We start from the raw sequence: 14,599 nt of genomic DNA, 5'->3' as shown, positions 1-14,599 counted from the left end.
CCCCAAACACTTCCAAGCCAATGTCCAAATGTGGTATTTGCTTTACCCAGCGCGCCGGGTGCGCGGGGATCACCCCTCCTAACGAGGCACACCCAGGCACATAGTAAGTTACAATATATGGTTCCAGTCCATACATATTCATGGTTTGCCTTAGAAAAGGCGTGGTTATGCAGAATATTTCTTAGAATGATTAGCATTAGCACACGCGAGGCGCAGTGCACCCTGCTGGCCGCGCTGAGGAAGGCTCCGCGTCCCCCTCGGTGCTCCTTTGATGAAGGCTGGAGTCTTCCTCGCCGTACCCTTTCCACCTTTCTCCTCCAGGCATGGGCACTCTCTTGTTAGCTGTTTCAGTGATTCCTCACTGGTTTTAGTAAGTTTTGTCCTCCATTTTATGCAAGTTTTGGTCGCTATTTCTTGCCAAATTTAATTCTGTGTCTTTAGCTTGTGGCTTAATATTTGCTGGCTTCTGTATTGGTTATGCTGTATCTTATTCTTGCCCAAGTATGCCTAGGCACAGTGCTTTTAACCCTTTCAGGAGCGAGTCCAGAGAAGGCCTTGAGGATGCTCCACAGGCTGGAGCCCCTCTGCTCTGGAGACAGGCTGGGAGAGCTGGGGGTGCTCAGCTTTGAGGAGAGAAAAGGAGGCTCAGGTGACACCTCAGAGCCCCTTCCAGTGCCTAAAGGGGCTTCAAGAGAGCTGGAGAGGGACTTGGGACAAGGCCTGACATGACAGGACAAGGGGGAATGGCTTCCACTGGCACAGGGCAGGGTCAGATGGGATATTAGGAAGAATATTTGTTGTGAGGGTGGTGAGGCCCTGGCACAGGTTTCCCAGAGAAGCTGTGGCTGCTCCATCCCTGAAGTGTCCAAGAACAGGGTGGACTGGGCTTGGAGCAACCTCAGATAGTGCAAGGTGTCCCTGGTCATGGCAAGAGATGGAATGGGAACCATTCTAGGTTTCTATGATTGTATGCCTTCCTAACCTGCATGACAGCTTTCTGCACTGCCACATGGAGATGCACAGCTCAATTGTGGCTTCATTTCTGTTCTAAGGAAAAAAAATGGGAGAAATACCTGCTTATTAGTGATCCAAAATTTGCTGTCACAAAAGGGACTTCTTTTTTTAATTTTGCATTAAGGTGTAGAAACACAGAGATCAGACAGAAGCAGGATTTTACATGCACAGACAATGTCCCAGTGACTCTGATGAACAGATACCAGCCTGAGCAACCTGATGGTGTCATACTGTTGTTTAAATCCACAATGTAGTGTCCTCATGGAGAGGACAAAACACCATCCAGCTGAGAGTGGGTAGAGACAGATCTTCCTCCTTTCTAGGCAAAAGTCATCAGCATTCTCCTCCAACTGGGAAAAAATTGTATTTTTTAATTAAACAATTCCAGTCAGTCCTGGAACGTGCAGAGCTCCAGGGGAGCAGTGTAAAATGTCAGGCACATGTGCCCCAGCAAAGCCAGCCCTGACAGGAAGGGGCTTGGGCACATTGCCAGTTCCCTGAAAGAAATCCTGCCCATCATGTGGGGGATGTGTCACATGGCAGAGAATCCCAGAAAAGAAACCTCCAGATGGACATGAAGTGAACAACATCATACACGTGGCACTTGAGGATGTGGCTTAGTGGTGCACTCAGGAGTGTCAGGTTAGTGGTTGGGCCTGGTGGTCCTAGAGGTCTTTCTCCATGTAATGATTCCATGACTCCATGATCAGTCACCATTAGGCCACACAATGCTGTCCAGCTTGGCTTTGGCCTTTGCAATGAACTCACTGGAGGCAGCAACAAGCGGAAGCCGTGGAGGTCCCATGGGAATGCCAGAGACAGAAGTCATTACAGCTTTAGTCTGTGCAACACCAAACCCTGGGCAGACAAAAGCAAAATCAGGACACTTGCAGACCATTTTCCTTACAGCAGCCTCAATACAGGTGTCCAAAAAAGCAGCAGTACAGATTTCTGTGTAATCCAGTACCAACCAGGCTTCACGCACTTCTGGGAGTTGAGAACAGGATAATTGAAAAGAGGTAACTGTGCCTGCAGACAGGAATGACACTGCAGTAAAAACTACACCCACCTACTACATTTATTCATGTGTAAGCATCCCCCAGTGCAGACTCACACAGAGCCAAGCCCTGGGAGGAGCAACATCCTGCTCTCTGTCCACAGCTCATGACTTCTTATGTACCTTTGGATATTTAGTGTTTGCCTCTTCATCTAAAGGCTAAAAAATAATGCAATTCTTCTGACTTTGAACCCAACAAATAAAACCAGGCTCTAAAGCTTGGTGAGATTCATCAGGGCTTGCATAGGTACAGGAAACCCACAGTAAACAGTTCTCTTCATTAAATGTCTGATATAATTTAATGTAAACATTTCCTGTCTGTTTCAGTCTCCCTACACCACTCTCTTGGTTTTAATTGCTTTTTATATTTAAACTCGATATTGTTTCTAGAAATCATTCAATTTTAAAATGTTTTGGCCTTGTACAGCCTTCAACAAAACTCCTGTTTAATTACAGCAAGGCAGGAGAGAGAAGCATGAGAGCTATTCTTCTACTTGGGCACCACCATTTCAGAAAAATTACTGTAGAAATAAAGCTGGAAATGAGCTTTTGGAGACTGACAGAAAAAAAAACTAACAAAAAAATCAACCCACAGAAAGAGTCAGGATAAGAACAAGGGTAAATCACAGAGTCACAGCTTTAAACCTCTGAGATTTCAGAGCAGAAGGAAGGAAGGGAGAGTGGAAGCTGTCAGGGGTGCTTGGTCAGCTCCCTTTGTTGAGCTCCCAACTGCTACTAAGTTGGGAAACAGCAGATGCAACAGTTTTTCACTGCAAAATCTTTCAGGAAGGAAGTTCTAAGAGTACAGCAACATGAGAGTTTGAGAAGCAGAAAGTTTGCACTTTTAGAGGGAAACAGGCAGTGTTTACCCAGTTTACTTACCCAGTTTGATGACAAAGTTGAGAAATTCCCCAGTGAGAAACTAGGAAAGACCGACAATAATTTATTAACACCCTCAAATTTGAAGGTGTAAAAGCATCTAAAGCTACTACATTTATATCTTATATCACTGCTCACTTGCATGGGTTAGCTTAGAGTTGAAGGGTAAGTGGTTAAAAGGTCTTGGTTTAAAGGTAGTGAGGAATGGTCAAAAAAGTGAGGAGAGATGAATAACAAAAAGGGGGGTTGGAGATGAAAGAATTTTTCTTTGATAAAGCTGCCTCAGTCTGGATGAGAGAACCACATGGAGAACAGCCACAGCAAAGCTCAAAGAGAAAGAAGGTTGCTCCCTGGGAAGATGCTGTACCTGATACTGCTGTGCCAAGGCAAAGTCTGGCTTTGCAAAGGCTTGCAACATCAGATTGGTTTGTCGGCCCAAATAGTTGTATGTACTGTCAAAAAAACCAACCAAAAATAGAATTGGTGAATGCAAAGAAGGAACTTAAAACCTGTGAAACAGAAGAAGTAACCACAGGCTTTTGCTGTTGACATTGTCATTATTAGGAGAGAAATTAGTGGAATTTATGTGGGGTGCAATCTAATGTCAAGCATCTGAAGTATGCCAAGCTCCATGGAAGAATTAAGAGAGCTGATTTCTCTTCCCAGTTCTTTCCAAATAGAACTGCTTTCCAAAACTAAAGATAAAGGTACATCACTGGGCAATAAGGGAAGTCAATCACCTAATTTTCCAGCTGCTTGTTCATTTAATGGATTGCCTAGATGGTATCACACAGTAATTCATCTCACCAGCCTGATATGAGGGGCAGAGGATAAATTAGAAATTAAACTTAGCACAGCCCTTTTCCTCACAGACTGCTCATATGAACTAACAATTTTAACCTCTCTGGGATTTGGTTCCTCACCCAATGCAGATAGAAGTGATTACCTACTTCAAAAGTTGCCAAGAGGATAAAAGTACATTGAAACCTTTGGGTCAGCTTAGAAACCACAGCAATGATCACCCAAAGGAACATAATCTGAGATCCTGGGTTATATGACTGTCCCATCACTAGGACTGGGGCTAGATTATGTGTCTGTTTGCTTCTGTACATCCCTATCCTGCAAAATCTTCCACTGCTGTGGCTGAAGACAGGGAAATACTATACAGATGTGAAAGATAAAACAGCACAGTGTATGTGTGAGGGGAAGGAGTCCAAGACATACTGACCTTCCAACTGCTCCATTTGCCCCTAGTGCCAGTGCACCCAACAGTTGCTAGTTTGGGGTGGAGGGAGGAAAAAAAAGTAAAAAATTTTTACTTCATGTAATAAAATAAAGGAAAAAAAGGGGTGGTGGGAGGGAGCAGCAAAACTGCCTTGCACTGAGTGTCCAGGGTTACTTCTTCCCCAAGGCTGAAGCAAGAGAGTACCTTAGAAGAAATTACTTTTAAGAGAAGCTTCTTACCTCATCCACCCCATAAAGAAATTCAAACTCCCCTGTTCCATTCTTGTGGATGCACTGTGCCAGGTCCAAGAGGTCCGTGTCACTGAACTTCACACCCTGGAAGGTGGGGATCTGTGTTTTTATCCCATCCAGCAGCTCCTCCACACGAACTGTGAGAACAGCAATCTCATATGAGGGAACTCAGGCCTGTTCTGGGACAGTTCCCTGCCTTGTCCCCAAGAGAAAGACTTCATATTTTACAAGTTGTTCACTTTCAGCCTAAGCCCAGTAAAGTGTACAGCTCTAAAACAATGAGTAAGACAATGAAGAGTAAGACTCTTTTACCAGATCAGAAAAAGTTTAGAAATGAACCAGCAACAACACATTTAAGACTAAATATAAATCCATGCTTTCAGAAACACCATATAACCTGCTTTCCAGAGCAAATCACCCTAGATCTGTACTCTGTACTTACTCTTCACACCCGTCAGAGGAGGAATGTGATAGTAATAAAATGGCACCTCAGGGGCTTCAGATGCAACCTTCTGTAAGAAAGCAACCAGCTCATCTAGAAGGAAACCAGCAAGGATCCCATAAGAGAAGGAGACCATCCATAGGGAGACACAGTTCAGATTCACAGCACAGGGGCTGTGGAGAGGCCTCAGCTTGTGCACACACAGAGCAAGTCATACAAAACCCTTCACATGTCATAAAACATTAAATGTGACGTAAATCAGGGGAGGACCTTAAGAAAGGCAAAACAGTATTTCTTTTAAACCAAACCAGTTTCAGTAGCTCCTGCTCATTCTCTTACAGGTGTAACTCAGGCATGCTCTCACATGTGCCAGACCTGTGTGCCAAGTGGCCTCAGCAGGATCCCTTGTGTGCCACAGAGGACAAGGGATCAAGTTCATGTTCACCTCCCTGGGGTATGGTGCTTTCATATGAACATTTCCAATCAGAATTCATTCAGACAACTTTTAATATTTCTTTTACAACCCCCCACTTCATGTGGTTCTTTTATGTTATTGTCAGGAACTTAAGGACAAAATACTCAGTTTGCAAGTTTTGAGGTAACCTCAGACAGACAGAACCAAACCTGATCACCTCAGTAACAAGAGCCACATCTGTGTATCAGCAGTTGCTTAATTTGGTCAGTGCCCAGCAAGGGCCACCATGGAACCAGCTTCTTCCTAGTGTGGCCCAGATCAAGCATGAACACCAAACTATCCATTCAGAACACAGACTAGTTAACTAGACCATTCTTTCCAAAAGCAATTCTTCTTCTTCCTCCAAAAGGCTAACAAAATACATCCCAAAAGGCATCCTTCCCATTTCTTACCAGGACAATTCTGCTATCCCTCCTCTTTAAAAAATGCTTCTTGCAGGTTTTGCTTTTCCATTACAGTTGTGCAAACACTATGATCAGAATATATTCCAAAGAAAGTACATTACATTCATCCTTTATCTGTGACCAATGTTGGGAAGGCAATAAAAAGACTTCATCAATCACATCTACTCACCTTTGTTTGTGGGTTTGAAGAAGAAGGGGGCTATGACAGCAATGCCATCAGCACCTATGGCTGCTGAGTGTCTTGCCTATAAAAGACAGAGTGGAAGGTATCTGAGGGTACATCTGCTTCAATTTATCACACACAGAGTGAAAAATCTATACACACCAGCTCTTGGCACTCTGGCAGATTCAGTGCTCCCACATGAATGATCACGTGGTCCAATCTGCACAAAAAAAAACAAATTCAGAAGATTTTGGGGAGGTTTCAATGATGGTGAACTACCAGGCTGCCAAAATTACTTGCTTCAGCCCAGGCAGCCACAGAAGAAGAACCTAAAAAAAGAGTTGAGCCTGGGCTGATCTGATGACCAGAAACATGGAGAAAATGCTGACAGTGAAAAGTGCTGGTGGTGGAAGAAAGAAAACACATTTGTAAACATGAATCACATGGGACTTCTTGCTGTAGTGCTTGCAAGGCTATCAGGAGGGATGAATCTTAGCATTTTATGAGGAAATTGAAATTAAGACATAAGGGATTTAAGGGAAGGCTGGGAAGCATAAAGGAAATCAAAGTAATATCTTTACTTTCTAAACCTATTTCTCTGCAAACCTACCAGAAGAGTTCAACCTCACAGCAGCACCTTTGACTGCTTGTTTGCTCCTGCAAAGGGAATCCTCCATGCTCCAGTCCATCAACCTCACTGCTGGTTTTCTCCTTTATATCATAGGAGACATGGATATAAAGGCTGTGGATCTGAAGGCTGTGATCCTTCACCCCAGTTTACTTCTCCTCATTATCCTTCTCCCCCTAAACACCTCTGCACATCCTCTGACCCAGCATCCAAGAGAAAGGCACAGTGAGGGGTACAAGGCTGTGACTGGTACAAGAAGGGGAGAATGAAGCTGCAACTGGATACACAGCTGCAGATCCAGACTGAATTCTTTCTCCTGTTACTAATTCTGTACCTTTAGGGAAGCAGTTAAGCACTTCACACCTCAGCTTCAGTCACATCAAATAATGTAATACATTAAAAGGTTCAGAAATGCTTTTTATTTGCATTTCTTCTCAAGAGGAAGCAAAGGGGATAAGCCCTTCTTTCCCAAGCCCTGTCTCATTCCCCACATCCCAGGGTACCAAAGAGAAGGACTCTCACAAGCTCTCTAAGCAGCAGGAACACACACCAGCTAACTGGCAGTGGCAAAAACATACTTCTGTGATAAAGGAGCTGGGGAACAAACAATACAATACTGAAAAGCAACACAATACTGAAAAAAAAAAGGCATCAGCACACTTTGTTTTGCAATCAGGCATTATTATAACATAAGATCTGGAGCCCCCATTTCCTCTCAGTTACTTACTTGTCTTTTCCCTGGCACATCCATTCTTCTGCCAACTGCTTCCTCTCCTGGATGCTAAGGGATAGGCCTTCTCCTGTTGTGCCATTCACTGTTTCAACACAACAAAACACAACACACTGGCTGAGGCCTCACCTACACACATTGGTTTCACTGAAGACAAGAATTAACATTTTTGAGTTTGGGAAGAATCATTCAGACCAGTCTTTTCTGTCAACACAACATCATCCATTCATCTCTGGGAATGTCACCTTATGAAGGCACCTTATTTTCTCCCCCACAGAAATGGGGTGTGGGCAAAACCAGATGCCTGCAGTCTTTCCATTGGTGAGCAAAAATGGCCAGGATGATCCCACATCCACATTCCCTCCCACTACAGCTCCTATTAGGTAAGATATCACAGGATTCCCATCCAGGTAAAAGGGCTGTGACACAGTTTGTCCTTACCAAAAACGTTCTTCACATTCTGCTCGTTTACCAGATAATCCACGTACTGACGAATCACTGGGAGGTTAATTTTTCTGCAATAAAAGGAACCACAGCAGCCATTAAGTCCCCACCCACTCACTAAGTTTAAGCTAGTTTAAACTTAGTGATTAAGAAACCAAAAAAAAACCCCAACATGTATTTTGAAGCCTTGCATTTGTACACACACAGATTACCCAGAGGTAAGAAACCCTTGACATCTGTTTAACATCTGAAGGTAGCAGCTCAGCCTTGAATTCTCTCTTGCAGTTTCTCTTCCTTCTGACAAGTAGTTCACTGTTCCAAACTTTTATTGGGAATTGCTGCAGGCTTGTCACAGCAAAGAACTTTTTTGGGAGATGTGAGAGAACAAGAGACACTAAAACCTCTTCCTCTTTTGAGGGAAACAAGAGTCCTCTTGAGAGCACAAAGTTATTTGTGCAAGTGCTGGCAAATGGTTAAACTGCTGGATGGTTGTAACTGCTGGATACAGAGAGGGAAACGGCATCCGCTGGATGTGACTTTGACCTCTCTCTCTCATTAAAGGATGAGGAGAGCAACAGAATTCCCTGGCAAGAGGGGAAGGAGAATTCTTGGGTTATCTTCTATGCAAGACAAATTTGTTTAGTTTACTAGTGTATAATTTTTCACTGTTATTTTAATTTGTCAAAAATACAGACCAAACCTATGGTCTGGAAGTCAATTCTGGTGCCTTGATAGGTTGTACACAACATTCAAAATTACATAGATGCTTTCCCAGAACATATCTGACAAGGACCATGCAGTCCAGGCAGAGGGTCAGGTCACTCTCTAAATACCATGTTGCAATACATTTGAGTCATAATTAAAAAAAAAAATCAGAAAAATAAGTTTCCTTTAAAGCAAGAATCAAAGCAGTGACTGCAATGGAATAAGTTCCCTGACTGGGATGGAGGCTTATTTTTCAGCTCTTGAAGTAAATTTCACTTTTGGAGATCTGTACTAGCAAATCTCCACCGTCTCTCAAAAGCATGTACAGATCCTGACACACCCCCCCTGAGAGCTCAGGGTTCTCTGCTGATTCCAAACAACTTGGTCTTGCAACATCAAAATGCAGTGAGGCTTCTGTTTGCCATGCCTGCTCTGAAGAAAGCTGAATTTCAAGTTTCAATTTCGTGTTATTTTCAAAACTGTGCCGTCTTTGCAGTATTTTCTTCAAATGAAACTAATTCTATGTACTCATACACACATGACTGCATGCATGACTTAGCTAAGATAGAGAGAAGTCTAAAAGGCCTTCAGATTCTGACAATTATTTTCTAGCTCTTGAGAGCTCTGTAACTAGGACTGTAATTTTCCTTAACAAACATGAAAACACTGCAATGCTCTACACATGTACTATGATTTAATTTGCACTTACAAAGCAACAGAAATGGAGATATGAGATTGATCCAAACTCTCCAAAGCGAAAGCCATAGTACTTGCTGGCAACAGAAGGAAGCAGAGACAGGGGAATCTCACTCTGGGACAAATTTAGTAGTTCCCCCAATCCCAGCAGAGATTGATTAAAAAAAAAAAAAAAAAGAAAAAAATAATAAAAAAAAACAGGCAAGAAAGCAAGCAGATCAGTTCCAAATAAGAAAGAAGGAAAACAGGGGTGGAAGAAAAGAATAATCAGTGCAACTTTGACAGCTCACCCGTCCGGAGTCATTGGAGTGATGGTAGCAGCTACGAGACCCTTTAACTTCTTTCGGGGTGCCATCGAGCTGTTTGGAAAAAAGGTATAAACGGGATTAGCATATCTTCTGTGAAAGGGTCAAGCCCCGTGGGCCGTGCAGCCGAACCCGCGGGCAGGAGGAGCGGCCCGAGCCATTCCCGGGGAACGGGAACGGGGGCTCTGCCCCGGCTCCCCTCACCTCGGCCGGCCGCCTCCGCCGCAGGGACCGGGCAGGAGGCGGGGACAGCGGCGGCAGCTGAGCTGCACAGGCACAGCCAGCCCCGCTCAGCCCAGACACACCCTCCTCATCAGCCCGCCCGTGTCCAGCCCATGCCCAGCCCATCCCCAGCCAGCCCGCCCATGCCCAGCCCATCGCCATCCAGCTGCCCATGCCCAGCCCATCGCCACCCAGCCTGCCCGTGTCCAGCCCATGTCCAGCCCATCCCCAGCCAGCCTGCCCATGTCCAGCCCGTGTCCAGCCGATCCCCACCCAGCCTGCCCTCGCCCAGCCCATGCTCTGTCTGCCCCGCGGCCCCCATGGCCCCTTACCGCTCATGCTCTGTGCAAGAGATAAGGCTGGTTTGAGGTATCCGTAATTATCTGCAAAGATAAAAATAAATAAATGAACATTTAAATAATAATAAATAACAGGATGGAGACAAAATCTGGGAATGATTTGGTTTGGAAGGGACCTTAAAAGGTCACCCAGTGCCACCTGCTGCCATGGGCAGGGACACTTTCCACTATCCCGGGTTGCTCCAAGCCCCATCCAGCCTGGCCTGGGGCACTGCCAGGGATCCAGGGGCAGCCCCAGCTTCTCTGGGCACCCTGTGCCAGGGCCTCCCACCCTCACACAGAGAGAGCTCTTCCAAATACCTCACCAGTGTCCTCACAGCCCTGCCGAGGTGCTGGAAGCACTCCCAATGACAGCAGTGTCCCTGCTCTGGGACACACAGACGGATCCATGTCCCTGTCAGAAAGGCAAACGGAGCTCAGGCTTCCTGCTCCTTGCATGCAGCCCAACATGAGGTGTTACCAGATGAGTCCACTGTGGAGTGTGGGCTCCATGGCAGTCATGCACAGCACAATCCTCCCCATCCCACCAGAACTGCAGCTGGGCCAGCATTCAAATCTGCTCCCAGCAGACTACCAGCATCCCCTAAGACAAGGTTCTGCCCTGAACAGATTCATAGCAATAAACTTCCAAAAATATTTTTTAAAATTGTCTTTAGTGTGCACTTTCAGATCTTCCATTAGAGTGTGTTTTGAGAGCACCCAGTGCCTGCAGAGAGAACAATCCCCTGTTGTGTGATTCAGGAGCACATTTTCCATGGATTCACATAATAACCTCAGGAGTTTGGGGCTGTGGTATTCCTCCTCCACGCCAAAATATGCTCACTGTGGGCTGTGTGCATGCAGAGATCACCCTCTGGGTTTCTGCCTTATTAACAGCTCCTTACAAAGCACATATATTTCCCTTAGAGGGTCATCTTGTTCCTCCAGAAATCCCCTTTCTCTACACTGCTCCATTCCCACAGGTAATTCCTCTTTCTCCAGGCTCAGTAATTCCATCTCTTGCAACCTCTGCCACCTCCCCAAAGCACCAGTGTATTTCTGGAAGTTCACAGACAATCCAGTGCTCTACAGAGCCATTTAGAGGAAGCCCTCAATATTTCTTTAGTATTTTACTGCAATTTTAGTGCTACTTCATGGTGTTGACAGCACAGGAGAGAACCTTTAGTGTAGCCTGGAGAGGTTTAGAGCTACTTAGACCCCTGTAGGAGTCACAGATTGGCATAAAAGGGTTTTAGAGCTGTTTTGAGCTCCTCAGAGGAATTTTAAAGCTGCCTGCAGGAGTTAAGAGTTGTACAGCAGAGATTTAGAGGCATTTTAGTTGCACTTAAAGACATATTAGTGCTGCTTACAGCAATATAGAGCAGCTTTAGATCAGTTTAGGGGAGCTCTGAGGGGCTGAGAAGGGGTTTAGAAGAGCTAAAGGGGTTTAGTGTTTTACAAGAGTTCTGGCACGTTTCACAGGACTTTAAGGCTGCTTAGAACACTCTGTAGGATGTTTAGATCAACTTGGAGCAGTTCAGAGTGGTTTTAGAGGGCTTCAAAAAAGTTTTAGCACTGTCTCTAAGCAGGAAATCCAGAACTGCAGAAAAGAGTTCTAGAGCAGTTGCAAGGAAACTGAGAAAGGCTTGAGATCTGTTTGAAGCATTTCTAAACGTCTTCTCAGCACCTCAGAGCTGAGAAGTTTCCTTCAGACTTTTTGTTGTTGCTGTATTAACTTTCCATTACTTTCCAATACACTGACCACAACTTAGCACCCCTGTCCTTTGCTTCTACATCCCCAAATCAGTTCTTTCTACTTATATACAGCTTTTACATCCGACTTTCCATTACTTTCCAATACACTGACCACAACTTAGCACCCCTGTCCTTTACTTCTACTTTCCCCAAATCACAGTTCTCTCTACTTATATACAGCTTTTACATCCAAGCTATCACATTTCTCAAGGGGACTTCTGGTTTGGTATAATTACACTACAGTCTTGTCTCTTTTTCTCTGCAATAAACAAATGGATCCAGACATATTTTTCTTTCAAAGGCAGACCCAAGTCTATTTCCAGAGAAATATGAAGTACTGAAGCCTAAATAAAAATTCAGAAAGCCAGTACCTGTTAAAGTGATGAAATTCTGTTAAATACCATCATGGCTGGCTGGTATTCAGAACATCAACTGGGGAGTTAATGTGGTATTATGTATGTATGTATGTATGTATGTATGTACCTAGCTACCTACATTTACTATGCTCTCAATCTAAATGTGCAAAAATCAAAAGAAATACTGACCTCCCGGATATTAAATTTTCATTTTAAATTATTAAGTTTGCTGTTGATTCTACCTGAAAACTTGCCAGTTTAACTGTTCTAGAGCTAAGCATAACCTGGAGGATTTTCCTAACTTAGCATTTTCTTAAAGTCTTACACAGACATTCCTTGACAGGGAGTCAGAACTATAAGCTCTTTAAAGTCCCTTCCAACACAAACAGTTCTGTGATTCTCTGATTCAGGTTGCTGTATCTGTCACATGAAAGATGCCTTAACATGCCAAGTCATTAATTTTTTAGCTGGTAAGATGCTTTCCCATTAGCAGTCAACAAGAGCATAATCCAATTTATGTCTCTGGAAATAGAAAGAACTATAAGGGTGCACTGGAGCCGAAGTGACCACTGGCACCCAAGAGAGGATCAGGGATGTTCCTGTTCAAGGAAAGCTCACCTCTGAACACAGCCAACAGTGCCACCTGCTGCAGAGTGCAGCACTGGCTCATTCTGGGGACAGACAGGGAGAGAGAGCAGGCTCTTGAAGAATCCATCTCTGAAAGCCTCACTCACATCATCTAAAAAACAGAAGTGCCCACCAAAAGCCCACACCCACTACCAATATCCCCACTGTTAGATGATGGGAGAGTTCTGATGTGGACCACACTCATGCCAGTAAGAGGAAGAAGAAGCTTAGGAGATAAACCCTCAGATCCAGTTACCTCTTCATGCCTTTTTGGAAGTGGAAATTATTTTAAGGAAAATATTTCTTTAACATATTAACTCCTACTCTCTGAGCCTGTTTCCATCATGTCTGGACGTGTTCTCAGGCTCCTGGGACTACATAGGGAAATCCTGAGCTCTCAAGGGCAATTTCTGCATATTAGGGTCTTTTTCAGACACGTGGGGCTGTTCCCACAATTTCAGAAAAACCCTTAAGCAGAATCAGGAGCTTAACCCAGGTCCTTGGCAGAGGAGCTGCCAGGCTGGTCTCAGTCCATGCAGCATACAGACTGGAGTAGGCTGAGAAATGAGAGAGAGAGGGAGAGAGGAAGGGAAGGAGGGGGCCAAAGCAGGTAACGAACAAGAGAAGGAAAAGATCACTTTAAAACTCTGGGAAGGGGGATCAAAGAAAGAAAATGCAGAGCCCACTGTGTTTCTGCCCACACAGCTGTTGCCTCTTCAGAGCTGTGTTTGCAAATAAGGTCTATTCTGTCACAGTTCAGGCTTAAGTCTCTTCAAAACCATTTAAAAAAGCAAAACCAGCAATGCAATAAATTTGTGTCAAGACTTTTTTCCTAGCAAGCACTGTTACCTCTTTCCCTTTATGAGACATTCCTATCTCTAAGATAAAAACTTACCTTTTTTCATGTTCTTGTTGCTGAGAAAAATCGGTCAATAACAGAATGTGGATAATTTGTAGGGGAAGATGAATTCATTTCCTCTCAGCACTCAGAGAGGACTGGAAGTTTCTGTGGGTCTAAGTAACTTCTTTCACTGGCTGAAGTTTGCTGAGACAATTGCTTGTGGAGCTCAGTTTGTAGCTAGATCCCAGAACAGATCTATATTAAAAACCAAGCCTTATTGTAGAAATAAACCAGTGAATAAAGCAGTACATACAGCTGAAATAGCTTCTCTCTGGGCTCCGTGCACAGAAGACAGGAAGGTTTAAGAATGTTTTCCATGGCTGCTGGAAGCAAGGATTCATTTAGGATTAATTCCCCAAACCTGGAATGGTTTCAAAATGTGAGCTTCAGCAGAGAAATCCTGGAAAATGCCAAGTCAGGAGTGCTCTGGAGTGGTGTTTGGTGTAGGAAGCTTTTTATTTGGCCAGAGCAGCCGGTTCCGTGTGTTCTCTGATGAAGTGAGCACAGAATCACTCCTTCAGCAAGATTTAGGTAACACTTCCACTGAGTAGGCAGGAAGATGCAGTAGTTTCACATGTAACTAACTAGCTGAAATTAGGCAAAAACATGGACAAAATCCACATGCACATTTCCAGAAAGCAGATGACTTTTGGCTGAAGGTGAATCCAATGGTTACAAATTCCTCTGCTGATATGAAATGTGAAGGTCAGAGCACAATGTCTAAATACCACCTCACTGCAGTTATGGCATAGATTTCCTTTCCACAGTTCCTAAGGATAATAAGGAACCTCCTTGGAACAGCACTACAGCACATTCAGCTGCTTCTTTAGAAGATGGTGTGTTTCTGCTTGTTCACTTTCCATGCTGGGAGTGAGAATATGATATGAAATGGAGGCTTTCTTTAGAGCAAGGAGGTAGGAGGCTTCTTTTGGGAGATGAATTTGCAGTAAACCACAGTTCATCTAACAACACAGAAGGACAC

At 44.2% G+C, this 14,599-nt stretch overlaps 1 protein-coding gene across 2 annotated transcripts; it reads right to left on the bottom strand.

The window, feature by feature from the left end:
* Nucleotides 1-1,094: 1,094 nt before the first annotated feature.
* On the bottom strand, nucleotides 1,095-10,965 carry NPL (N-acetylneuraminate pyruvate lyase). Of its 2 annotated transcripts, XM_039726389.1 has the most exons (14): nucleotides 10,300-10,965; nucleotides 9,973-10,023; nucleotides 9,404-9,472; nucleotides 9,127-9,228; nucleotides 7,710-7,783; nucleotides 7,266-7,353; nucleotides 6,073-6,130; nucleotides 5,917-5,992; nucleotides 4,869-4,961; nucleotides 4,415-4,563; nucleotides 4,179-4,225; nucleotides 3,318-3,402; nucleotides 2,954-2,993; nucleotides 1,095-1,872 (listed from the first exon to the last, which is right to left on the bottom strand). In XM_039726389.1, exons 3-14 carry the CDS (start codon nucleotides 9,466-9,468, stop codon nucleotides 1,721-1,723), a joined length of 1,029 nt encoding a protein of 342 aa, XP_039582323.1. In that variant the 5' UTR covers nucleotides 9,469-9,472; nucleotides 9,973-10,023; nucleotides 10,300-10,965; the 3' UTR covers nucleotides 1,095-1,720. The 2 variants fall into 2 exon arrangements, with proteins under 2 accessions (XP_039582323.1, XP_039582324.1); XM_039726390.1 differs by lacking the exons at nucleotides 9,127-9,228; nucleotides 9,973-10,023; nucleotides 10,300-10,965 and adding an exon at nucleotides 9,623-9,708.
* Between the last annotated feature and the right edge of the window lie 3,634 nt (nucleotides 10,966-14,599).

Source organism: Passer montanus, unplaced genomic scaffold (genome assembly GCF_014805655.1).
Source record: "Passer montanus isolate IOZ18808 unplaced genomic scaffold, ASM1480565v1 scaffold58, whole genome shotgun sequence".
Lineage (NCBI taxonomy): Eukaryota > Metazoa > Chordata > Aves > Passeriformes > Passeridae > Passer > Passer montanus.
The sequence above is the reverse complement of the archived record's forward strand: the minus strand, read 5'-3'. Positions and strand labels throughout refer to the sequence as shown.

What these genes read in the sequence shown, in the direction of transcription:
- NPL (XM_039726389.1), bottom strand. Translation starts at nt 9,468, where the DNA reads ATGGCACCCCGAAAGAAGTTAAAGGGTCTCGTAGCTGCTACCATCACT. An exon ending in GAATGTGAAGAACGTTTTTG is followed by an intron (nt 7,354 to 7,709) that starts GTAAGGACAAAC and finishes GTGTTGAAACAG; the next exon opens with TGAATGGCACAACAGGAGAA. An exon ending in CCTTGGCACAGCAGTATCAG is followed by an intron (nt 2,994 to 3,317) that starts GTACAGCATCTT and finishes GGTCTTTCCTAG; the next exon opens with TTTCTCACTGGGGAATTTCT.